The sequence below is a fragment of the Neodiprion lecontei genome, chromosome 5 (assembly GCF_021901455.1).
Source record: "Neodiprion lecontei isolate iyNeoLeco1 chromosome 5, iyNeoLeco1.1, whole genome shotgun sequence".
In the NCBI taxonomy this organism is placed as follows: domain Eukaryota; kingdom Metazoa; phylum Arthropoda; class Insecta; order Hymenoptera; family Diprionidae; genus Neodiprion; species Neodiprion lecontei.
Genome location: NC_060264.1, coordinates 36569287 through 36596864, shown reverse-complemented (window position 1 = coordinate 36596864; position 27578 = coordinate 36569287). Strand labels below are relative to the sequence as shown.

The 27578-nt window shown below is 38.4% G+C and overlaps 2 protein-coding genes and 1 long non-coding RNA gene across 6 annotated transcripts; 1 reads left to right on the top strand and 2 right to left on the bottom strand.

Annotated features, from left to right (window-relative positions):
* Positions 1–546: 546 nt before the first annotated feature.
* On the bottom strand, positions 547–21994 carry LOC107219243 (phosphatidylinositol 3-kinase regulatory subunit alpha). 4 transcript variants are annotated; one of them, XM_015657426.2, is made up of 17 exons: positions 21163–21994; positions 20982–21083; positions 20670–20765; positions 20524–20571; positions 14212–14321; positions 13984–14118; positions 13590–13869; positions 13203–13301; positions 12926–13111; positions 11746–11874; positions 5996–6203; positions 4956–5216; positions 4526–4850; positions 4072–4319; positions 1867–2043; positions 1471–1713; positions 547–1364 (listed from the first exon to the last, which is right to left on the bottom strand). In XM_015657426.2, exons 2-17 carry the CDS (start codon positions 21061–21063, stop codon positions 1145–1147), a joined length of 2847 nt encoding a protein of 948 aa, XP_015512912.1. In that variant the 5' UTR covers positions 21064–21083; positions 21163–21994; the 3' UTR covers positions 547–1144. The 4 variants fall into 4 exon arrangements, 3 of the variants coding, with proteins under 3 accessions (XP_015512912.1, XP_015512895.1, XP_046598148.1); XM_015657409.2 differs by lacking the exons at positions 20524–20571; positions 20670–20765; positions 20982–21083; positions 21163–21994 and having other exon boundaries at positions 14212–16590; XM_046742192.1 differs by lacking the exons at positions 11746–11874; positions 20524–20571; positions 20670–20765; positions 20982–21083; positions 21163–21994 and having other exon boundaries at positions 14212–16590.
* LOC124294827 lies at positions 16618–19920 on the top strand. The gene is made up of 3 exons (XR_006904764.1): positions 16618–16893; positions 17357–17448; positions 18797–19920. It is a non-coding gene; the product is annotated as an uncharacterized LOC124294827 (long non-coding RNA).
* Positions 21995–24243: 2249 nt separating the features above from the next.
* On the bottom strand, positions 24244–27549 carry LOC107219276 (RNA-binding protein squid). Its single transcript, XM_015657450.2, has one exon. It carries the CDS (start codon positions 27238–27240, stop codon positions 26350–26352), a length of 891 nt encoding a protein of 296 aa, XP_015512936.1. The 5' UTR covers positions 27241–27549; the 3' UTR covers positions 24244–26349.
* Between the last annotated feature and the right edge of the window lie 29 nt (positions 27550–27578).

The following is a 27578-nucleotide window of genomic DNA, read 5'->3' as shown; positions in this document are numbered from 1 at the left end:
ACCGCTCTGTGGGCACAAAATTCTCCAACATAATTCGTCCAACAAGATTGGCATCTCTTGATTGATGGGGCATGTACGAGTTAGATGTAATAAATATAACATATTCTTTATAGATGAGATAGAAGAAAGAAAAGAAGAACAGAGGTGGCACACCGACTGGAGTTGTCGCATGGGCCTTGCGACACTTTGGTAAGAGCTCATGTTGGGCTCTAGAGTATCCAACGCTATTAATCACACTCTCAGAAGATTCCATCTACATATTATAGTCTGTCATACCATACCCTACTTAGGTGTCTAACTTATCATTCATCATGGGCTATAGATATTTGAATTACCCATTAATTTTTTTATACATGAAGATCGAATTGATCTTGTACAAAAAAATTACATATTGACACGGCTGCCCGAATGATTGGTAGTCTTCTTTTCATTTTACCCAATTTTGCCCAAAACATACCTATACATATATATATATAGTTGACAATTGGGCAAAATGAAAAGAAGTCTATCGATCATTCGGGCAGCCGTGTCAATATGTTTCACTAATAAACAAAATGGGTTTATTGATAACACCGAGTAGTTTGGCATACAAGTATTATACACCATTATTTCGTAATTCAACAGTCTTTGAGCATTCAATGAAGCTGTGATAAGCTAAGGATCACGATTTCGGGACTTCGGCACACACTGTCAAACAGCGCAGTTTCGTACAGGTTCAAAATTTCGCCGAATATGTACAAGGTAAAGTTTGCTTCGCATCATACGTATGACATTTTACTGGGGGCAGATTACCCTGCACCTGAAAGGTGCGTAATTCTGCGCTATTGTTAATATAACAAAAGTGAAAACTCGCGCAGATCAGTTTTGTTGGATAGTCGTACAGAAAATAGTTCAGATTGTTGTTCTATTAAATGTCGACGGACATAGCTAGGTCCATCGCTTCAAGTACAAAAATTCCGCAGTTGAATTAGGTACAGCAAATTCAAGTCTGTGGGCTTGACCGGGCATTGGCAATCACAATAAACAAAACCAAACAGTGTGTTTCATGTGCCATACATGTTTGTCGTAAATTGATATCTCATAGTCATAGTTTACACCCCCTACGTTCACCGTAAAAAGGCCAATCGAGATACAGTGTATGACTTTATACCTGCATGTGTGCTTGAAGCCGACTCAGGGCAGTTGGCGGAGCGAACACTGGGTAGACCAGCGTCGTCTTTAAACTTTCATTGTGTTCCTCAAGAGAATTCTGAGCATAGTGCAGTACAAGATGTTTCAATGATTCATGAATATTGTAGGGTTCAGCAAATCCAAATCCTCGTTCGGTGGCATATATTATGCAATGATTCACCGTGCCGTTGCACCTGAAAATGTTTTACAAGTATTAACATGATACTGATAAATTGGCAATAAATATCGCTACCATGAATAACAAGAGGGAAAAAAGAAACATGACGGCAAGTTATTCACATGATAGATAGAGCGTATTGTCCGGTGGTGGATCTTCGAACAAGGAACGTCCCATCTGGTTTACCAGCCAAGAAATGATCGGCATTGGTTCGCGTCATTTCAGGAAACAACCACGTTTTCTCATCTGCGTGCACCTCCAAGTCTGACTCCTGTAAATCTTCGACGACGGCTGCATTTGCCAATGAATGATTGGATGCCAGCTGATTGATTCGTTGCTGTTTCATACCGTTCTTCTTTAACCATCTGTAGGAGGAAATGACCATACTCTTCATTAACACCAAGTGATAAAGGTAGTTCAAGTAGGAGAGGATCATTGTGATCCTGACTCTATGTTTTCACAGATTTTATGTTTGTATAACATGTAGGGAAGACAGATGTCTAAGATATTGCACTTACAATTGATGTTTCTCTTTCTGCCGTTTGAGTTGAATTACTTCTGGTTTAAGTTGGTGCATTTCACGCTCCAGAGTTCTATGGTATGCAATTTGTTGCTGCAAGCTATCATCCAGTTGCTCTTTGCTTTCTTCCAAAGATATCAGCCGCTGCTTCAATACCTCAGCATTTGTAGTCAGGCTGTAAATGTAGATTACATTCAAACTTATTTCACTATTCACGTTTGACTACTTGACTAGAACTTCAGCGGAGCTGGGCCGGAACTTTTTGAAAACTTAAACAGGGTATAATTGTAGTAAATAATATCAATCGATTTTTGCAAACATGTGCGAAAAGCCAAATTTAAGCACATCCTCTTGTACATATGAAATTATTATCATTTTCAAAATACAATCTGTTGACGTACCAATGCAATTCTGTATAAGAATATATTGGAGAAGGAGTTGCAAACTAGACTGGCCTGCCTGATGGTAAAGTTTAATCATTTCACTCTGTGGCAGAAACAAAAATAGGCTTGTAGCTTATGATTTATTACTATTGGTTATCCCAGCTCTACCACAGGGGCTTCTGGAGCTGGCTTGCTTGGCTAGCTTAAAGAGTTTACGTGACATTGGACAACTGCTGTTCGTGTTGCCGCAGGTGAATTAAAAGCACTCGATCATGTTTAAGATTAGATAAGGTAAAAAAAATCTTAGCGGAAGTGTTAAAAATGAAATCCTTTAATCTTCAAAATTGTATGAGGGGCCAACCAGATCACGGTTATTATGCAAGCTGTTTTAAATCAAACTTCAAATTTCAATTGATAGATTTACAAAGTCGTTTTTTGGGCAAAATCAAACTTGAAAGGAAAACTGCATGGTCTGTTATAGTTTGTTCAATACCTAATAACTTGACAAAGAAAAACCGTAGAGAAAGTTTCGAAATAGAACTTTGTAATGCTAGTGCAAGAAAGCGGACATTTGACAAAAGTTACGAAGCTGGCTGCACAAGCTGAAGCCGAATGCTGCTGACTTTGTAACTTTTGTTAATAGTTTGCTTCTTCACACGAGTGTCACATACTACTGTTTGTAAAGAGTACAGAAAGCGTCCCTCTGGTGCCTGTGAAGCGTGCAAAAAAGTAACTAGTGGGTATAAAAGTGACTATAGTCGATCATCTGTGCATGCGCAGCCCATACCCTTATAAAACGCACTACTTCTCACAGGCTTCACAGGCAGCAAAAAAGGGACTTTTGATGCACGTTTTATAAAAAAGGATTTTATAAGGAAAATTCCTAAGCTTTTCAACATTCAGAGGAAAGAAAATAAAAAAAATTCTCATCCTGAACAGTACTTAGAAGTCGAACCGAACCAATTTGTTACAACTTGCTTCGAAATAGTTTAACTTCGTTAATAATAGAAAAAATGGTTGTCCGTAAAGTCGGTTTACGGACGATAGTTCTAAGTGATAACGTCATAAAGAAACCTTGATGAAAAATTGCATACTTTTATGAATTGAATTGAATTATTATCACTGAATTATCATTATTTTCTATAATACAAAGAAGGAGTTAATTGAAAATTATAATTTTTCGATAAATTAACATTTATTTACACTCGTTAATTCAAATATTTTTTTACTTAAATTATGCCGCTGTTTTGAGAAAAACAGTTAATTGAGGTGATAAAAATGAAATCCGACTGAAAATTATGAAGGAAATCAATTAAATGTTATTAAATTTTAGAAATAAACACAAAACACGTAAGTTCTCGAAGAAGCTCGCGTGGCAACGTTCAAATAGCAGAACTATTCGAATTGCTAGCTCTGACGTCACGCGAGAAGAGAGATACATGCATACAAGCCGACGCTTGGGCCGATCGTGCCTCTCTATCGCTTGTTCCGCGCTCCCGCTTGCACGCTCAGGCTCAGGCGGAACGTGACACTTTTTCGTGCGTGCAGCCGGTGTTCATCGATTTATAAGACGTTGTCACATCAAAAACAATTCGAAATGATTAAATGTAGATCAGATGTTGACAACGTGATTTAAGGTAGACTTTTCAAGGTTTAAAATGCATTCTTACTCAACGGTCTACCTACATTTTCCGCAAAGTTATGGTACTTTGAAATAACACGATTTTTTCACAGAAAAACAGGCGGGCTGTCAATTTTTGTGACGAGTGTACATTGTGTGTCAGTTCAAGTATCGAGTTACACATATGGTTATTACTCACGTCATAATTTCATGGGGTTGAGCTTCCTTTTGAAATCTTTCCTGCAGCCTCATTTGATCCTCAAACATTTTTATGGCTTCCGTGAATGCATCTAGAGCCTGTCGTTTGAGTTGCACTTCATGTGACGTCCGTAAGTACAATTCTGAGCAATCTTCGTGTTGTTTCATCGCCTGGCTTAACTCTCTATCCAGTTCGATAAATTTTTGGATCACATTTTTCATGTCCGTCATGCCACCAATATCGTCGTCCTGTCATCAAGCATATTACGAATAATGTAAATCTAGTCAATAAATGGTAAAAATGATTGTTTGTCCGTTTTTCTATTCAAGTTTAACGAGTATCCACTAAACATCATGCATTTCAGTTCTTATTAAATTTTACTAAGCAACGTTTGGGATACTGTATATTTCATTAGTAATGCCGGATAAATGAATGCACCGTTGGCCTTACTCACCTGTTGAAACCTTGATACAGGGTAGAGAAGTTTAATGTTCAATGTCGAGTTGTATTGAGCTAAGGAGCAGTTTCGATAATGGTCGACTAATTCGACTACTGATTGAAAATTGAAAGGCTCTGAGAAACCATATTTGCCGTTGCGGTGACAAATCTTGATGAGCTTGTTTGCTCCACCCTTCCGCAGTGTGAGCGTGTATTCCCCATCGTTTGACGAGGCATTGCGTACTAAAAATGTGCCGTCCGGTGAGTCTGTCAGTCGTTCGTTGACTTCGTCTCTCGTTATGTCGCCCCAGTACCATTCGGCTTCCTGGAGATTGCGAGGCCTAATTGTACAAAATGAGTAGTATTGAGCAAACATTGAATACCCGGATATCCCGCTTTATCGAGGAAAACAATTGTATCAGATTGGACCAGTCAAAAATGTTTACCGATGCTGCTGCTGTTGCGGTTGTACCTGATCTTTGCCATTGCTATCGGTTAACGACTTTTCATTACCAGTCATACAGCAATCGTCATCGTTCATCATAATTGTAGAAAATTGATCGACAACAGGAAACTGTGGCCTTGATACCTTGCGGGGAGGTAATTGGGGTGCACTCGCGAATTCTGGTAGTTTTTCACCCCAGTCCCCGTGAAGCAACAATAACTCCATAATGCGAATGTGGGCTTCCGTATTATGAACGACTTGACTGGAAGTACAATTGAACACATTGGAATGTGATAGGACATCTATGGTGCTATTATCAGTTAAGGAAATGCTTAAATCATCCAAATCTTAAATATTAAAAGTAAATAATAATCTCATCGGAATGTTCAACTTGGTTAGCACAGTTGGCAATACGTGGACTGTAAGTAAATCAAGCCTGCATACAGGAGCGTTAGCTTCTTGGCAGGGAAACATGTCGTTTTTTTCGTAGTACTTCTGTTTTCTACACCTAAACAAATACTTAATATAAAAAAATGGAAATAGAACAGGTACATATCTTTACTTCCGGGCAAACATCTTGAGAATGCTAGAGGTATTTGCAATATCACATGTAAATCATCTTTTTTCACGGAAGCACATAGAAATGCTTCGAGGTCATTCTATGTCAGATTGGTCGATAGTTGAACGTCAACATCTTTAATTTCGACGAAACTTCCAAACTGTGTTTATTTCAACCCCCAACAAAAGTGTCCCGAGTAGTTTTAGAGAATTAATTTTTACACAGAAATTTACAATGGCATTAATTTAAGGAGCATCCATTTGGCTGTTTGACATCAGTGTGTTATAGAGCACAAACAAAGAATTATTCTAGAACCCAAAAACGATTAGTGTTTTTATGAAAACATCACATGTACATGCATCCAAATTTTAATCCCTAAATCCGACTGAAAAGCGCACCACCCGTAAGTGAAACGGATGGTATTCAATACTCTGAACCCTCTGATGGCATCAGGTGAACAGATTAATTTTTCTTATACTCACATGATGCGCTCCCATGGCGGACGTAGAAATATGTGACAAAGAACTTGAATGAGAATTGTCGGTGGTTCTCTGTAGCCTCGGGCATGTTGTAATCGACATATACGACAGAAGTGTAGCATTAGATGACGAAGCGTGCTCTTGTGATGTTCCGGAAGTTCATCGACTAATTTGAAAAGGCACTTGGTACACTGTTCATCATTTCGAAGTTCTGTAACAGTCATAAAATTCATTGGGTTCGGTACACATAACAGGTGGCATGGGTTTGGTTAGGTGTGCATCCAAAATAGATGCTGCGACGAAGGAAATATTGATGCCTGTAAACTACAAATAGCATGCTTGCTCCACGCTGTGAGAGATGGCTGCCAGTGACCACTGTTGGTATCCTGATCTTTTTTGACCCATTTCTAAGGTGACACTAACCTAATATTCCATTTTATTCCAATTCAATTTCATTTTATGAGAATTTACATGAATGTGACGTTATAACTTTCATAGAGTGACTTTTTGCCAATGCTATACGATACCTTGACATCGGCACGCATAACAGAGTAAGACGACGATATAGATACCAATCAATTTGCAAAGAAGTTATGTCTCTAGGAATGCTGTTTCTGCACAAAAGTAAATCGTTAGCACTTTTCCAGTGTCAATATAGCTCAGTATGTGCAGCTTGAAAAAAAGTAAGATAAAACAATATGGGGTGCGAGTAAAAAATCAGAATGGTCAGAATACCGAACATAAATATATCGAAAACTCACAATTACGAAAGAACAAAGTGGTGATTCTTCATTAAGCGACAAATAATAGAAATAGAATATAAAAGTATCGAAATTTGAAGTTAAAGATTTTAGAATGCACAACTGGTGAAAATTCGGTATGGCCATTAGCAGAATGAGGCAAATGCGATTGCTCACAAACATAAATAAATAATCCTCAGGTGGATCATAAAGTAGAATATCCATCTATTCGAATTCATAAAAGCGAAGGATCAAGAATCAGAACGGTTAGAACTCCGAATACTAATTTCATAGAAGGTTCAGAATATAGAATTGCAGTATATCAGAATCGCCAGAATGAAGAATCGTAATATATCAGAAGAGTCAATAACTCATATCATATAAGAAGCCAAGAAATATAAGTTTATAAGTCAGCAGATAAAAACAGGCACATCGTTGGCCACACTCTAAAGGCTTAAGGGCGTTGCCTATGCCTCGAAGAGCGCGCGCGAACAGAGACTCACGATTTTCCTTCTCATTTCCTCATTTTTGAAGATAATTAGGTTCTTAGGGGGTCATTTTGAAGATAAAGAATAGATCTGTGTCGCCTGTTTTGCCGAATTTTCGATTTCGCTTTCAGATTTGCGAAAAACGTACTTGAAAGTACGTTATCTTTGAAGTGAGACACAGCGGACAGTGTTACTACCCACTAAAATTCCCCTCGTTCGAATCCTCGTCGCTCGGCACGTGGGTAGTGTTCCGCGCTTTTATATTTGCTTGTGTTTTTCTACCGTGTTTTTTATTCTTTCGAACCAGTATTTATTCCCGCGATGGCTAAGAAGAGAAGGAACCTGTCTTTGAAGAAGAAGAAACGACCCGGCAAAAAAATTTTGGCTAAATTTCAGGAAAAAATGAGGTAAATCGAATTATTTATATGATTGATGTCGCATTCTCTCCGACTTCGAGATTCAAACACTTGAGTACGAACAATCGCAGGGGTTTAATCTAATTGTAAGAAGGTACTTTCAAGAACCGATATTGCTGTTCATAATAGCAGTATAGATTCATTCTCAAGTCTTTTATACATACGAAAATATAAACTGGAATGCATTGTGACGTGTGGTACTAGCCCGGTTTGCATTAGTCGCTAAAATATGTCATCAATTTGTTACGTGTTCAGGTTAAATGATCGAAATCACTATTCGGCAATTTGCATTAGTGTTTACACTTTGTCGATCATAAGGAATATTCTTATCACTTATTGTGACTACCTAAGTATCCAAGGTAAGGTTACAAGGTATCTGGCAAAATTTACCATACAAAGTAAATATGGCGCGTACGTATTAGGCCACTAAAATATGCGCGTTTTGTTTTTAGAAATAAACTTGACGTAATTCTGGGGTAATCATACATGCACACATTACTTACGAAACAGCCACCTACAAAACTGTCATCAAATCAGATACTACTGCCAAGTATAATTTATTTAGAAACTAATGATGATTTTGATATACTATAACTAATGATGACAAAAAAAAAAAAAAATTGAAATCAAAATTGAAAATGCGAAAAAAAAAAAAATTAGAGTACGAGGTACTTGGTGGGCCCATGTTTATATTGCCATTACAACAACATTGATATAGCTCGACTTGTATTTTCTTGTGCTTGTTTTCAAAAGGCCCGCCAAGTACCACTACCTCCAATATTTTTTTTTTCAATAAAATTTATTGTTTTTTTCAATTTCAATTTTGATTTCAATTTTTTTTTTTTTTGTCATCATTTGTTATAGTATATCAAAATCATCATTAGTTTCTAAATAAATTATACTTGGCAGTAGTATCTGATTTGATGACAGTTTTGTAGGTGGCTGTTTTGTGAGTAGCTGTCACATTAATATACTTGGCGAAACGTTTTTGCACGAGAGGTGCTTTTTGGGGATATCAGTACTTTTTGTGGGATTTCGCTTGAACATTTAAAAATTTTGCTCACTCGCTACGCTCACTCGATAGATTTTTGGGATACAGAATAAATATTTGAGACGAAAATAATCGGTGGAAAAGGCAAGTTAGAGCTTTCTCATAATTACATGTATCAGGTCCAAGGTCTTCTACACATTACGAATAGGAAGTGGTGCTATTTTATAGTTTGGACGCCAAAGGGATTGATTTTTGATAAAATAAAACGTGACGATAAATTCTGGACCGAAAAAATGGAGAATAAATTAACAGATTTGTTTCACTTTTGTTTGTTACCCGAGATCGTAGATTCTAGACGCGCCCGACAACTCTCAATCCGCGAACCCCCCCTCAAATCATCGAAGCCCAGAAGGCCGCGCGTAAGAAACAGTAAATTCACGACCGCCAGACGACAAAAAACTGTAATATAAATATATATACATATGTACATAAATACAATAGCTTTGTACATAGCTTACGTGTAATACTTCTGTGATTTATGTTTAGTTAGTTATATGTATTACTATGCCAAAAATTTGCTAGTCATATCGTTATAATTACATATCTGATTATTCATTCCAGGAATACTTTCTGCAGTCTCACCGAACTGCGTGTATAGGGTGATTCAGAAAAAAAAAAATTTTTTCTTTTCCTTTCGAAATAGATTCAAAAGTTTCATTCAGGTATACAAAGACACTAGTTGAAATTTAAGATTTTAATATTAATATTAAGGGGTGGCGCATAGCACTTTTCGATTTTCCATAAGAATAACATAGGACAAATGTTGTTTGCTTCTTCTAGTTTTTATAACTAGCTAACAAAGCGTCGTGAAAAAAATCTAAAGACAGATATTTGTAGGAAATTGAATGCTCTACAAAAAAAGAAGCGTACATTTTACTTTAAATAGATGATAACTGATAATTAATTTTTGCAACAATGACGTACTACTTTCCATAGTTTGCGCTTTCTATAGAATTTATTTAGCCATATAATGTATACAATGCTCGATGTCTTGTTATGATATCAATTTTCTCGATCAAGATTACTGTCATGTTTCACTTATACTGTTTCAATTTAATTTCTATGAGATCCTTTTCATACAGATTTCGTGATTATGTTTATTAAGTTTAAACGAGTTTGATTTCACTTTCATCATTTTATATTATTTTTTATCATTTTGTATTTGTTTGGTGCAAACCCGATCATGGTTGGGAGGTAGGGACGGGTTAGGCGGGTCTCTGTTTGATAGCAATCTCCACGTGGTGAGACCTAGGAGATTGATGATATTTTCGTTGTTGTATCATGAATTTGCTAACAGCTATTCGTTGCAATTTTCAATTTGAAACGACCTGTGACAACGTCTGGCCGGTATTCATAAATAGTTACATATTATTTTCGAGACTGTATTAGGAACAGCTCTCAGCCGATCAAGCTATGCTTTGAGCTGACTCAAGACAGTCCTGCAAATCGAACCTGACTATGAATACCGGCTATTAGACTATTACCAGTCACGTGATCGCATTGCGTAGAAATACGGACGCCGGTGAATATAATTTTCGTTAAAATATTAAGAATGTATATCTATATCAACATACGTATGGGGAATTCTGCGTCACGTCAATCAAAAAATGACCTGGTATTTTTTCAATCTATTCATACTCTTTTTCACATGAAATAAAGGTAAAAAAAATTCGATACGCATTTTGGTGTTCGTCCGAATTATGTTTGTTTTCGAAAGTTACAAGACAATCATTCAATTTCGATGCAAAAAGAGCGCGCATGTATCCGGTTCTATTTGACGTGAAGATATCATTTACAGTGCACTCGGAAGGTGAACGAATAAGCTTTCATAAAAAAAAAATGTAATGTTAAACATTATTGAAAACTCCAATTTTTATAAACAATTCAAATGTTTTACAATTTTTACCTCATTAATGACAAGTTTTTGAATTATAAAAAAAATAGTTTCGGGTTCCTTATTAAATTCTGTATTACTAGTAAATTTTTCAAGTGGAATCTGAAAGGAGTCTACTTTTTTTTTTCTATTACTCATCAGGTGCTGCATCGTACCGAGCACGACACACTGGGCTGTTTAAAAGTATTTGAAACCGAATGCCCGTGATGGGGTGGAAGAAGCTAGCCCGCGTCACCCGCCCCACTCCGGCGACAGCTCGGCTGCTCCGTCTCACTTGTTTCTTTGCTCTCTCTCTCGCCACGGTTAACGCGGGAAGCGGAGTAGCCCGCGCTTTCTAGCTAGGCAACGCCCTTAACCCAACAGCTTCAACAACTCAAAATTGTCCATTTGCATTGCGTTCTTTCTTCTTTGTTAAGTATTGAGTAAAAAATTTGTTTGATTCTGTATATAAAACATTTTATAAGTCAAAATAGATTTGTTGGATAGACTCAGAATGTGAAATTCTGGTGGTAAGCCATATATACGGTTACTTTCGGAATACTGATCTTTCTAAATTTTACAATTCTGAATAATGACCCTTCTACATTCTGGATATCTGATTTCCGCCGTTTCTAGATGATGAAGTTCTAACTTTTATTTTTATAATATTTGGACCATTGAGAATATGAAACTTTCTACAAATTCGTTCTCTAGAATATTGACTCTATACATTATTAAATTCTGCATCTCTGAATTCTTGGATTAACGTTTTCTGAAGTAAGTGGGTTCGGATAATAGAGCCCTCTACTAAATACATTTTAGGTAAACTACAGCTTTTTATTGGGCACTATTCGGGACTTAAAATTTTTGATAGTATCTGTTCTCTCATATTAGTTATTCGAGTTTATTAAATTCGGAATTCTGGCCATTCTGATTTTCGGTTTTACTAATTTCTTACCCCCACCCAACAATATGACCTCTGTCCCGATTTTCTGGTGGATTCATACGTATTACAAGTCATAATTAAATAACTATACATTTAATTTGTTTCTTCGAAAGTAGAAATCAAAATTGACAAGGAGTAGGCGTATACAAATTATTTTTAGACAAAACTTATTTGGCTATACCTTCACCTAAGACTGCCTTACTCTTTAACCAGAAGCATATATCAAAGTAAATACTCACTGGAAGCTTCTAAAAAAGTATCATACCACTGTACGGGTATTACAGGATCTGGTAGTTCTCGCAAAAATTTCTTAAGTGAACTTGCGACACACTGAGGACTGTAGTTTGACAGATTTACATTGCTCACATCTGTGAAAAAATGTAATATTATGCACACACATGTTTACTAGCTTATTTACAATAAGATTAAATTACAATGTTCAAAATTTCGTGTCGACTATATCAGCTTCCAATATTCTGTCATGTGAAATATTGAATAATCGTGTTGATGACGCGGAATAACTGACAGAATTAGCTTTGTGAGACCGAAATAAGAAGTTGAGAAACAATGCCTTATTTGATCTTTGTACTAGTTGGATAAACTTCAAGATCTAGTTGAGGTAAACCCTCCGTTGCAACGAGGTTCTTTCAAGTCTTCAATAATAGCAATTTTTGGATACATTTTTATAAACCGTCTTTTGAGATATTTGTATGGGACTCGGTTCTTACTTCACGTTATGAACAGCTTTGTGACATTGTCGCATGCCTCCTCGTAAACATTAATAAATGAAATATTCCATAGCTGATTTTTTTTTTTTAATCTAATATTTCGAAAACTACTGGGCCAAATGGATCCAAAATCTAATCAGTTTCGAGTTGAAAAAAGCCCCGTTGAATGAAACCAAAATCATCCAAATGCGTTCATTCATTCTTGAGATATGATTGGATGAAAAATTGATGCACGCACACGCGTGTATCCATCTGAAAATGCCAAAACATGGCATGGCGTGAAGTATATGTTAATCATATTCTTTACGTGCATCAGATTGAAGAGTTAAGCGCATGTCACCAATCACCACAAGCAGTCCTGTTATGTTTATGGAAACCGCCAATGACTGTCAATGCGAACAGCGATAGGCCGTGGCAAACTTTGTAAGATATTAGCATAGGTTTTGCCACAATTTGCCATCCTATAAGAGATAGTTACTATTTATACCAATACTTCGTTGGTGACCGTACAGCGGCCAGTACCGTCCCCTGTTCTTCTGGCTACGTGTGGTAGTGGATTACCCACCACTTTAGTTACAACTGTACAATTCCAAACCATGCGAACGATAAAGCCAACCGTTAGTAAGTTCTGCTACTTTACGTGTACTTATTGATACAGAATGTACAGATTCGTAAGTAGATAAATTCTCACCGTCAATTATCTTTTGGCGAAGTTCAAGCATTTGCTCGTTAGGAGGTGTACTTTGATAAACTTTGTATAAATCCAGAGTATTGTCAGTTAAAGCATGATCCTCAAGTACATGGGTGCACCTCTCGACCAAGATCGGTGCTGTGTGCGTTGTTGTATCAAATTGTGAGCACAATGCTAGACCAAAGACTGAAAAAGAAAAGCCGGGTGGATGGTTGTTATAGATATGCAAACGTAGGTGTTCGGCACTAAATCTATGAGGTTAGAAACATTTGGTCACCTGTATTGAAGTTGGTAAGGTGAGAATCACTGTCCGGTGGTAAGCAATCAGATGGTAACCCAGTAGCAGAACATGTTCTGTGAGCAACCAGTCCACACGCTGTGGGGGAAAATATTTCACAATTATTTATTCCACAGCTGTCCCAGACTGTATTCAGTAAAATACAGTGGTGGATTCCGACCGAATTCAGGTAACCCATGTCATCTGCTACGCTGGTTAAATAGATTGTGGCAGATGATACCAGTGGCCTTGAATCGGTCAGAAATCACCTATGTATGTAGATGCCTGCAGCACATATGAATTGGAAAATGTCAACATGATTATTTCAGAGATGATTGTTAAATTATATCAAAACGCAGGTCTCATGAAAATTAAAAATTTATGTACCTTGACAAAAAAAGCCTTGATGCAGCAGTCCGCGCAGATATTTATTACATTTGACACATCTTTCGAGGACACTGAAGCTACGAGGTACGAGGGAATGACGAATTCCGCTCTGTGTTATCGTTGAGGGTGATGTCGCACCTAGGGTATTCTGGGTCGTTTCTCCGGGCGTCGTTTGTTGTATATTAGCAGTCGGAGTTGAATTTTGAGGTACAGAATGACACAATTCTTCGATACACAGCAATATATTCTTCTGGTGAAACTCATCTTTTATTCCCATATTCTAAAAAGGGAAGTTCATAGTACATAATACAAAACACTTTCGCAGTTTGCAGTAAATTCGTCAGTATGAGACATGAGATTAGTAAAATTTTGAAAAGGGACGATTGATGCTTACCACAAGCTTATCCCGGTCCAAGTGGAACAAGTCACTTCCTTTGATATCCTTGGACTTGAAGACGTCTGCGTAACGATAAAGGTTCAAGGCTGACATCCATTCAACCACATTCGAGGCAGTCCAGTCGTTGACCGGCTACAACAGAAAGTAAATTGGCGAGTAAGCTTTGTCAACACTACAAGCCTGAATGAGAAAGATCAAAATTGCACTTCAAGGTAGTACCCGTACCTTTTCCTTATCATACGTAGTGCCAGAACGTGCTGGATCCTTGTCTATCCATTGACATAGATGTTGTTCGTTGTACTCGGCGCAGACAAGGTGAAAACATGCGTGGCACTCTGTTGGGCACAAAGAACCGCACATACAACAACAAAGATTTGTCACATTAGCGGATACCTTGAATAGTCCCTTTTTATTGCAACTGTTATTAATTGAAGTATGACTACGCACTGCACCGCTACCTTTAATGCTATTATTACTGCTGATATTACTGTTATTACTAGCACTAGGATAGTCCAACGTTCTCGATCCCTTTATCGACACATCTGATTCGTCATTGTCCATTTTTCGGCATTGCGCTTTCGACACATCCTCTAAACTATTGCACCAGCATACAACACGGTGAAAAGACAGAGGGCGAGCACAGCTGACTCTACCTGAACCAGGTAGGACAAACGGGATTTCATCGTTATGACTATTGAACTGGGTAGCTGTGTTAGTAACAGTATTTGCCTTGTCATCTTTATCACCATCTCCAGAATTAAAACATGTCGTGGCATAACACGCCTGGACGTCGTAGGTTGGCAAGGACTCTGACTCAATTTGTGGGTTTCTAGTGGTTGGAGACAGCTTAAGATTGGCATATCCATGGGAGTGTAACGATTTATTCAGCACATTCTCACCATTTGAGTTGCCGAACATTCGTGAACATATTTTTAGGTTGCCACCATTCTCAATAATTGTATCACTACCTAGATGATGGTCCCTGGGACCTTGACGCAACATATAATTGTCTGCATCAACCGTAAGAAGCCTGGACCTTACCGGTGTGGACTTGAGTTCGTTCACCAAGAGACTAGGACTGCTGTTTGCCAGATTATTACCGTCTTCGTCATCGTCATCCTGATCGTTGTTACCATCCTCATTGCATGCATTTGTCACAGTCCCGGAATGCGACTGGGTGACAGTTGTGCCTTTGACTTGGTTCATCGCGAAACTCAACTTAGGTGCCTTTATTGCTTTTCATATTTTTCATGTTTTTCATTTCATCAACGCAATGCTACACGAATCGTAAGAGCGAGGAAGACAGTTCTTGTCGTTAATTGGCATGAATATAAGTATCGATTGAATTTCCGTCAACATTTGGCAAATAGTCTAGTTATGCGTGATTCAATGGAGAAATTTACCTTACACCGGATGAAATAAAGATAATACTCTTTTGGTGCACTATCATCGTGGCTGTTTAACTGAATAAATCATTTGAAAATACTTCAGCAATACAAGCAAACGTTATGCTCAGAAGTATATATCATCGTACGAAAAATCTTCCTGGAAATGGACACAATTCAACACTTGCATCCGACACCAATTGTTTCCTCCAAGTATACATGGGTGAGTGTGTATAACCAGGCGTTGATTAATAATTTTGCACTTCCTTCTCACACTTCACTTGTGTCGCCCACCGATCATCATTCCGTCGGACCTTGCCAAATATCGGCAATATTTGACTGTTATCGCAGTATATGTATGTATATCGTTGGAATTTTTTCGATGGCAATTTATACTGTTAGGTCTTGCTGTCGTTACTGCCGTTGTTACAATGACTTCGATATAGATTCCTTGAAAGTTCTATTTTTCCGCTTGTGAGTTATTTTATAGAATATCGTGTGCACTGATGTGTATTCCATTCCTTGCCTTATTAAGGGGGAGAGCGGTTCTTGTATAATTTTACATACGTTCGTGGTGCTCCGTGGCGATTCCGTGTAAGCCGTATTATGTACATTTATAATCAATGTGTGAACCGCGTACAGGCATGCACACGAATATATATATATACATGCATAATACGAACATGTCTATCGTTCGAGGTGAGTCCGACATTAATTTTATGTCTCAGGAATAATAACAGGACCAAAGAGATGCACAGTAAAAGACAGATCAAGGATAGTAACACCCGCGCAGGATTCTTGTGTAAATTCGTACAGTTCAACAGCTCATCATGTCGAAATTTATACAGGCGCTGAGTGGTAACCAGTCGCGTGGCCGAGGGCGTTTGATATCCAACAGAGGCAAGAGACACGGGACAGAGAGAGGAAGAAGGGACTGATAGAAGTGGGAATGCGAGAACCAGGGAGTATAAACGCAACGAGCAGGGCAGGCAGGATGGACGGGCGGAGAGATGCGAGGTTGGATGGAATTGGATGGAGGGAAGGGGAGTTTGCGTTCACTTCAGCCCACCTAGGTATGTATGCGGATGCTTGTACATGCATACGCATAGAATGGCGTCGAGGATGGAACAACCCGTGTGCACACGAGATAAGCGGTGTAGGGGTTACAGATGTTCGAGCGCGAATGAAAAGCGCGTACAGGCACGACAGAATCGACAACGACGGCTCGCAGTGTAGGACGAGACGGCCTTAACTAGACCGGCCGGTTCGAAAACTTCAGTCAATAGACAGCCGGCCGATCACACGACAAGAACGTGCGACTCGGTCAGTGTCGCCTCGTGCTCGGGTATAATCGTGCCCAGCTGGTAGCAAGGCTGGGATAGGAGGGAAACGTGGGAAGGATGACTGAATGACATTCGTTTACAGCTTTTTCAACTGGTTCCTTTCGCTACGCAGCAAGTGCAATTCCCCTTGTAATTGTTAAACCAATCAAAAGACGGATAAAGTATGATAATTCCACGAGGTGCGTAGCAAGCAGCGTCAGTTATAACGTAGAAAAGCCGATTAGATAAAGGCGACACGACGATGCCCGAATGGTAGCGCGTTATACGTGAACCGTAGGAGCATTTCGATCTGCGGCCGCACACGGCGTGGTTCTGTCAACAAGATAATGCGCCAGTTTCCTCGGCTTCACCTACTTATTTCATGTTCAGGTCAAGTCGATAATTACAGAATACTGCAAAGTTCCTTTCTCACATCCGCGCTTTTTCATAATCAGCGATCAAATATGTGCACGCCAGGGTAGTTGTGCTTCCCCTAAATTTATGCCAGTCTTTATGCACCTGTATACGTATATATTTACATGTGCAGCCAAATCACGTAGCAACGCGTTAAAGTTCCGATCCAATTGCCTCGCTAGAATAAATGCTTGATGAATAAAAATATTGAGCATAATCACAAGAAAATAATGACCAGATATTTTTCAGTAACTACGGGATAACGGAACGTCGGAGTACACCGCAGTGTCGCACAACAAAACGTGTACGGACAGTGATGTCCATTGAAGGGGTGACAAATGGTATGAATTCTAGGAATTTACAATTGCCATTTGGTAGAAACCATGGCATTTCTTCATCGAATGAAAATGCGTTGGAGTGTTTTTTTTTTCAGAAATGTAAATAGAATGGGGCTGTTGAGCCCTTTCTCGCTTTTGAGATACCTGGACTCCGATATTTGGAGATATATACGATAACGTCAAAATCGACTAGGGCACCCTTTGCGACTATGTAGAACTCCTACCCTTACCGACACATCAAACTCACCCTATTTACCTATATTAAATAAAGAAACGAACGGAAAGAGTTCAAATTTCGACGGTGCATCGCTCTTCCGTAGCGGTATTCAGGACAATTACTCATAATCCAGAAATCGTTAAAAATAAAATGTGTGGTTTTTTGTCACGTGTCCACTAACCCCACATTTCAGGGGCCGATAAGTGTATAGTTGAGATACTTTCCGCAATTTCGGAAAGAATGAGGAGTAAAATGAGCCATCGTGAGACTGTTTTCCTTCAACATCGAAATCGCTAGACGAAAATTAGGAATTACAATAATTTGGTAAAAAAAAGATGCTCTCACGATCACCTGGGTGCACGGCCAAGCGTTCCTTGGTTGGAATGTTTTCTGGTTGGGACCGTTGAAATTTGAACACTTTTTGTTAGTTTGTTTATTCAATATAGGAAGAAAAAGGATGAGTTTGCTCGGTCGGTAGAGGGAGGGGTGCTACATGCTCTTAATGCCTTGAACTTCCAGCTAACTTGTTTTCGGTCCGAAGCGAAATGCGAGCTCCATCAGGGATGAGTTGAGAGATGACCGAGATGACCAACGCCCCCAACAACCCGGTTCACAAAATTAAACTGAACAACGTCCTTGCACGGATCAATTGTGAATAGAGTAATAGCTAATGTAGTAGTAAAGTAGGTAATGTGCTACTACTCTATTCACATTGCTCCACGCAAGGACGTAGTTCAGTTTAATTTCGTGAACCGGGTTTTTTAAGACGTTGGTCATCTCTCATCTCATATCTGGCTCCGTTCTATACGAATTATGTGACAATGACTGGCCATGCAGGTGACATGAGGACAGGAGTATATCACATAATTTATACATGTAGTAATCGAACTCGCATTTTGTTTCGGACCGAAAACAAGTTAGCCGGAAGCCCAAAGCATGGATGAACAATTATTGTACAATCATACATACAGTTTGATCAGTCTAGTCTTAAAAATCAATTTTTTTAATCTACAACGGATTTGGGGTAAGGCTTTGAAAACTGTTGAAACAAGCCAGAGTCGAAGTTTTGACAAAGATGAGAGTTGATCTCGTAAACACAATCGGTGAAAACAGTTTAAGGTAATTTGATTTCAGATCAGTCGATTTTCGCCTGTCTCCATTGGAAAAATGCGGTGTGGCCTGTGGGTGTGACCTGCACCATTCTATCGTGTACGCTCCGTTGGCTAGTTTTAAGAGACCTCATCGAAGAATATCTAGGTACACGTACGGAAATTGATCCTGCGACAACTAAGATTTCTTCATCGACAGTTACTTTGGCAATGGGAAATTTCAGCGCGTCGCTCCTTACCTCTCAGACGGCATGTTGCGGGCTGAAATTCTCGATTACCAACGTAATCGACTACGGAGAAAAAATTAATTGTCACAAAGAATTTCTGCATGTGCACTCAGAAGGTTGTTGCTTATTCACCCTAATTTTGAACGTACAGGGTGGCCACTAAATCTCAATCACAAAATTCCCCAACTTTTCCAGGTTTTCCAGACAAAAATCTTAACTTCCCCTGACCAATTCCGATAAATTGTTTCTAGCAAATTGATAAAAATATATGTATTTTTCATATATTTCTTGTTTAATGACCTACGAACGGTCACTTGGGAAACGCTGTCCCATTTAGGCGACGCGCACAATCGTCTGTAGGGTAGTATTTAAGAATATTCAAAGTTTGAAGAGAACCTTCCAGCAATGATAAAAAAAAATTTGACTTCGATCTAATTTATCTAAAGTTTAAAGAAATTGTGGGATGCATTTGTATGAAAAAAAAATATAGTAAACGATTCCCCGACTTTCTATAAAAATCCCTGACATTTCCCCGACTATTCCAGATTTTCAGAATTTCGTGACATTACCAGGTTTTCCAGAATTCCCTGGTCAGTAGCCTACCTGATGTAGTAATAATTCTATACCACAATAATTACGGTACATAAAATTCAGAGCAGATGAACTTTGATAAGTCGTGTAATATCCTTGAATGTGAGTTCCCCAGGATGAAATTTTCATTACTTGCAACAATGCTAACGTTCATCTAGGTATCCCTGTATTCTTTAACTCGACTGACGACAATTCAAATGTTTTCCACACGGTACATTCTTATGATCACTCAAGGCGTCGTTTGTCAATTTTAGGTGGCTTAGTTTATAATGTCTGAAAAGTGGCTCAAAATCATCTTCGGCAACTTGAGATTGTTCTGGGCTGTATTCTAGGAGTTTATGAGGGGTGATTGAGGTGTTTTTTTTTTTATTAATTTGGCTTTCCTATTGATCTAAATGATGGTTATTGCTATTGATGAGGGAAAAGAGAAAATCAGGGCTGTAGGGTCAGCCTTTCGAATAATGATACAAACGTGCAATGAAAAGGCATTGTAAGAATTGTTTACAAGCTAGCTCAAAATATGACTCAATAGCCATATCTTAATGGACCCTCTGCTCGCAATTACATAATAAATGAAGATAAAATGATAAATACATATGTGATGCTTGCAGAACTCTAAAGCTGTCATAGGTACGCAGCCATAGTGTAACCATAAGAGACAACATAAGATAAGGTGAAAGAATGTCAGTTCTTTAGGATGCATAGGTACACCATTGGTACACATTCAGAGATGGGATACAAGTTCTAAACTGACTATTGCCATGCACTCTACGGTTTGATATTCATTATCCTACAATTATGTGCCTATGTGAACTAGAAAAAATGACCGACATTTAGATTTGGATGAGACGACTAAAATAGGATCATATGCTTATTTTTCGCGAATTTATGCAGGGTTGTAAACAATATATCGAAATATCACATTGTAAATTACCTTTACATTTGACTCCCACCTTTCCGGTCCCCCAAATATAATCGTTACCTTGAATATAGAGAATGAGACAGTTGAGAGTAGTTGACCGAATAATCATTTGATATTTTAAACTAGCTGCAGCTTTCTGTGAACGTGACAATACTTACAATGGATGCAGAGTATAGGAGTCACAAAATAAACTTCATAAATGGTATGTTTGTAATTCAAAGCTTCCGTGGCACCTGATGTTTCTGTTACATAAGCTGTAACAATGCAAATAATGGATAACTATTAGTGCACTAAGGTGGCTTTGATATCGTCTTTAGATCATTGAATCAAAATCTCTTTTTAAAAATTTCTCAAATATTTCAGGGAGGGAGAGACAATCAGTAGGGCTCAGAAGAATGGAACATTTACTGTTCTGACTCCAGAAGATGTATTACCAGTTACTTTATACATGTTTAAAATGAATACTTTACCATCTGATCCATTGTTGAGCCTAATATACGGCTCTTCGTCTATGCGGACGTTTGTGTACTGCGAGATACTTTCCTTCAGCATTAGGACTTCCACAATAATACCTAGAATTATTGGCCTTTATTATTAGTATCACGCAACGTACGATTACCGAGAAGTCACAGAATGTGAAGAATATCTTACCGAATTAAAAACCTGATGAGGCAAACAGCTCGACGTCCAGTATTTTCTATTGAGAAATAACTTTTCACCCCTTGTGTAACAGATTCACAAGTTCGAGACATGGGTGGATTTCCACCAGTTGAGCGTAACCAAGTCACCTGATTATAAGCTTGTATATTCTTCTCAGATGCTTACTTCTCGTTAACCAAGCAGAAGGTTGCCGTCTTTGAAAGTAACTTTAATATTACTGTTATGCATAATTTTCCAAAAACTCTAATTTTTTTGACATCAAACGACGTTTGGCTGTATAATGCCAAACGATTATGGCATCTGGTATCTGGGAAAGCAGTGGCACTTCCAGTATTGCAGATTGCTTTTTCTTCTCAAAGTAGTCTTTTAAAGCTACGTGAAAAAATCATTTAAACATCAAAGTGAGTTTAATCTTGATTACATACAGCACTGTGCATCATTATTGCCACTCTGAAACTATCAATACAAAATTGTGGCGCGATGCCGATCAATCAACTCAATTTGTGGCAACGTAACAGCGTCTATCACATTATAGTTTATTAGTACTGCAAAATCACAAATGTTAGTAATCCGAACGGGTTTAAAGGGACCGAATTGATCTATCTAACCTACGAAACATTTAGGCACAATATATTTACACATTTTTGTGATTTTCCTAATCAGAATCCCATCTAGGGTTGGAAGCGATTGTTTAGTACGAAGCCACAACATTTGCAGTACGATGAGGTAGCCTCGATTTTATAGAGCGAAAATAAGGATAGGAATGGGGAAACTTGGGATCTACTACAGAATAGAGCTCGTGGTTACTCGCCCGCGGTCACTCGCGGTAGAGTGCGACGATGTCGCGTGCGTGCGTGTACACACGCGCACGCACGCCATGCACGTACACATACCCACACGCGCGCGCATAGCTTGCGCACATGAATCAGTGGAATGTGTATGTGAAATTGTCGCTACAGTGCAAAATAGCAACTGGCCATGTTTACATCCATGGGATGTAGAAAAAGGAAGGATCAAGTCCCACGTCAAACACGGTGATTGCTGAGGCAGTCTGTCAGTATGCTATTTCCGATATTTGCCACCAGAGGCGATTGCACTGCACAACCCACATTGACGGTGCTATACCACTGTGTATTCAGGTGTGCCATACACAAGAAGTAAGACCACGGTCTTCTACACAACTCTGGGCACTCCTATCACTTTACCATGGAACACGACGTAACCGTATTGAAAGTGCTGCAATCTCGAAGACTGGTGCTGGAGGCCAATGTGCAAGAAAGAGCTGCAATCTCGGAGATCGGGTTGTGCGGGGTGTGCAATAAAGAGGAATATATGAAAGCCTCCCCTTCAATATCGCCAACTGCCATTTTCAGGTCAACCTTTTAGATGCGGAGTGCCTAGACCGTCAATAAGACTTATAATAGTTACATTCTTGTCTCTCATGATTACTGAACTAGTGCTGGAACCATGGAGATTAGAGTACAGGAGTCCAATCTCTGTATTGAAGATGTGTCTGCGAAATCATGAGAAATAAGGGTTCCGCTACAGCAGCGTTGTCGTCACTCTGGACCGATAGCTATATGTATATTAAATATAATAGTCTCCATGAGGCCGCACATATTTACGTTTATTATAATTATTATAATTTTGGTCAGTGTATCACTGTATTACTATATTTATAGGGTCAGAACGTCCGGAGCGACGCTGGTGATAAAACCGTGCACTATTAAACTTCGGAGTTTCGCGGACGCCTTTTTTGCCTCTCCGCCTTGGAGATTGGACTCCTGTACTCTAGTCTCCATGGCTGGAACGATACTCGCATGGCTAGGTGTATAGTTGGCTTTCCGGAGAGAGAGAAAGAGATAGCATGGTAGGAAGTATTGTCTGTCTCGCACCAGTAGAGTCTTTCAAAAAGCTTATACATCAAACTTATTCTAACCTTTAGGCTGTGACAGCCACCATCCGCGATGAACGTTACATCAGTCACGCGAAAATTTGACGCGACTCTAACGTGTTTCTATTACAGGCACGTACCCGAGCGAATAGCAACAGCGTTTTAGTAGAGGTTTTAAATAAATCAAAAGAAGGTGTTAACTCTGAAATAAGTGAAACAATAAATTATTGCCCCGCAAACGATTCTGTATCGATATGTGACGGGATTTATTGCAAATATTGAACCAATTATGTATAATTGTCGGCTAAATACATGTAAAATTTTTTATAATTTTATTTTTTATAAATCTGTTCACTATAAAACAATTCTAACTGCACTTCAATCATATACAGACGAAGTGCGCACAATCCATTAATAAGATTAGATTAGGTTCACGGTTCGGCGGCTAAACTCACAACATTAATGCCGAGGGCTAACCAGTGGCTAACTCCTATACCTTGCCTACTCTATTTTAAATATCGCTATGGTCGATACAGTTTGCGAGTTGTGTCGAAACAAGACGCAGAGTTGCCAACTTTTGAGGTGAATTTTAGGTTACTCTACAGATCCCGCAGACCTACACCTATTTTACTACTTCGATATTTAAACCTGAAGCATTACATTTCCTTTCTAGTAATTGTATCTTCTTCATTCCAAAACAAATCAGTAAATTTTAGGTTATGAACATTTGTAGAATGTATTTCCTGACAGTTATTACATTATTCAAGCATCTATATTTCAAAAGTTGTTAGTGCTTGAGTTTTATTAGTTGAAATTCATGAATATTTGTTTTTTAATACATCCGAACGATGCTAATAAATGGATATCAGCACGATTAACCTCAGTTGCACCTTTGAAACCAAATTTAATTCATTATCTTTGGTTTCAATTTTTTTATACAATCGATAACCCATCCTTGAATCACACAGTTCAACACAGAAAGGTAGCGTAGGTTGTATTCAATAGAAGGCTCCAATAATATTGTCTGTCATGAAGGTATAAGTAGTTGAAATAAAGTATAAACTTAATACGGTACAAAATACCCGTAATTGTGGCATATACTGGACCGACATGGCTAAAATAAAGATAACCACATAATTTATACAGCTGATATAATAATATGCTCTACAATTGCACTATTCACGTTTCAAACAATCTGTATTTTATTTTGTTATAATTAAAATATACATTGTGTCATGGTGAAACAAGCGAAATAGTAACTAATAGTAACAAAATATTTGCATCATTTTCATTTCTTTCGACACGCATCTCTTCGCTACAATTATTATTATTATTTTATTATTTCTCTCCGTTTGATATATAATTTTTTTTTCAATGAATTTACATCACACTTCAAGAATACGGTATACATAGTATACATGATTAATTTCAAAAGCATAACTTGACTTGGAATATTTTAGAATGAAACACTTGTATTCCATGGTTCGCGTCTAACGCGACTTTAGTAATTTCATGTTCAATCCAAGTCAAATGTATTGTTGCTTTTGTATTACACAAAGCAACCATTTTACGAGAATTAAAGCTTTGTCAGCCTTACAAACTTATGACAAACTTTCAATATATAATTTGAATGAAGTTTGTATCTTTTTTTCTTCTCCTTTTTATCAATGTTCACATCATTCCCTTTACACTACCAGACCCAACGATCATACATTGCTTAATCATCATAATGCAGTTTTGTGGTATTTGATTGTATTTTTGGTATGATTTTATGTGAAAATATGTTACGTTCACTTGACGCCACTACCGTCTACTTACATATGATATATTACCGTGTAATACCACTGGTAGTATTTTAACATGACTGGCAATTATAAATGCCGGGGGGACGAATCAAAGGTCTTACTTCGAAGCTCAATGTAATAATTTATGATTTATATCATGAGTTTTTTGCAAAAAATAAAAAAAAAAATTCAATATTTTGTTCTTATGTCGTATGCTAAGTCGCGCTGTAGCCGATGACGAAACGAAAATTCAATTTTCTTCATTTTAAGACAATTGCGCAAAGTTTATGAATTACATACAGAGAGAGTGAACGAGAGAAAGAGAAATATTCGTAAATGAGTATTAATCTATATTTCATGGTCATATGTGCTCGTAATACAGGCACACCTTGTACTTATAACAAGAAATGAATTAAGTAACTCATTCTTATTGCATCACTTTGTGTGCGCACACTTCACATTCTTTCCACAAATTCTCAGGTATGCATAAGCATCCAGAAGCATCAAGATAGAGATTTATATTCACAATAGAAAATCGATTTTTCTTTATCTCTCATTGTGGTATCGGATATGGTGAATCAAATTCATTTTTTAACATAACTTTACAACTTTATTTGGGAGTTGCTATTTTTTTATACCATGATATTTTAAATTATATACTGTCTTTTGTTAATGCCTATACAAGGAGCTTAATTGGCAGGTGAGATAATCCAGTTACTTCCCCTTCCCTATCTTGCCTTGTTTTTTTTTTTTTTTTTTATGCTGAATTTTTTTACATAACTTTTGTTATATAAATAAGTATATTTCTTTCGAAATATTTTAATTTTACACCCTAGCACCTAATTGTTATATAAACTAATTATACAAGTTACATTGCAGTGTTCAACTAATTTTTCAGTTAATATTATTCATTCTACGAGTTAGAAACTGTGCTTTTAAGGGGTTGTTTTGGCCTGTAATAGGTAGCTTCATATTCTCAGGTGAAGAGTTTTAAGGGCATGAGTAAAGTGACATCAACATGTGGTTCGTGCGTTTTTACCATGGCATTGAATTATTGTTAGTTGATTGTAAACGATTTTATCTCAATGGTTTCTTTTTCCAAATTAAATCAAATTATACCTTAAAAAATTATCATATACTGTGATCTTTTGCACAGAATGTTTGGTCGTTATGGTAGACAGTACAGCTTGGCTCATTTAATGGATAAGTGAATGAAAAGAACTCTGTGATAATCAGTTCCTTTAGGTGGATCGATTGGGTATAGAAGTAGACGCTGTCCATTGCATAGGAACGAGGATAGGTGTGTGGCAAGGGATAAATAAGAAGTTGGCAAGGTTCTCCTAAAGAAGAAGGGAACCATCGCATCAATCTCTTGGGAGAAAACAATCCAACCCTACTCACTTTTGAGAGTATACTCTTATATCAATTAATATTTATAGGACATCTGATGTTGCCTTTGCCCTGCAGTTCAGCTGACTTCTCGCATGTTTCCTGTTATGCCTAATAAGGCTGGTGTCTCTGGAACTGCCGCGGCCCTTGCCCATTGCCTCGCGGCTTAGCCTGTGTCGAATAGCCAGCATTCTCATAGCCCTCATAACCAGTGTAGTCATAGGCGGCGTAGGAATCGTCGTATCCGCCCTGGTATCCATTAGCGTACTCTGGTATATAACCATAACCACCGCCATAATAGCCGTATCCCTGATTACCCCAAAACCCTTGTCGGCTAGCCTCGGGATTGACCTTGACTTTTTTTACATCTACCTCCTTTCCATTAATTATCTGCTTCGGTGTTTTTAGTAATTTATAAACAACTTCCCGCGAATCAAATGTCACAAAGCAGAAGCCCTTGCGCTGGTTCTTAAGCTTGTCGAAAGGTGCCTGAAGTTCAACGATTGTACCGTATTGCCCAAAGTACGTCTTTATGTCATCGTCAGTTATTTCTGGGGTAAGACCACCGACAAATATCTTGCCATGCTGAGCTTTTTTGCTGACCCGCTTGGGATCAACTTTTCGCTTATTGATGTAGTGTTCACCAGATGTAAGAAGTTTGTCAATTGTCTTGGGATTGGTGAATACCATGAATGCGAAGCCACGTGATACACCGGTGTACGGATCTATCTTCACAGATATGCTCTCAATCTCGCCGAACTTACCGAAATGATCACGGAGCTCCTTGTCGGTCGTGTGACGCGACAGGCCGCCGACGAAAAGCTTTCGTTCGTCGTCACGTCCCGGTATACCGGCGGTCGCCTGTTGACCTTGCTGGTGCTGGACAACGCCACCGATCGCGTTCGAACCGAGACCACCTCCACCACCGGGTATCATCGTCGTCGTCGGCGTCGTTTCCTCTTCCTCGTTATTCTCGTTCTGATAATACTCGACGGCGGCCATTCTGTCCTTTCCAACTTTGTCACGGTAGCTGTCCGGAGTTGTTCCAAGCTCTTCTCCTTTTCACGCAACTCGGCCGATTCTCGTTATATGGAACCTCGGCGATTTTACCCACGCGAATACACAATATGCGGTGATATTTTCACGAGTTGTGAATGTACAATATAAGACGCCGGCCGATCTGCCGTAGAAACAGGAGACCAGTTTGCTTCTTCGTTTCTTTGGCGATGACTATTTATAATGGGAAAGATTAACTCGGTGCCAGTTTAACTAACGAAAGTGCGAGACACCGTACACCGTGGTACGAACAGTGAAAAAACGGGTGAACGTGTGAATCGGTG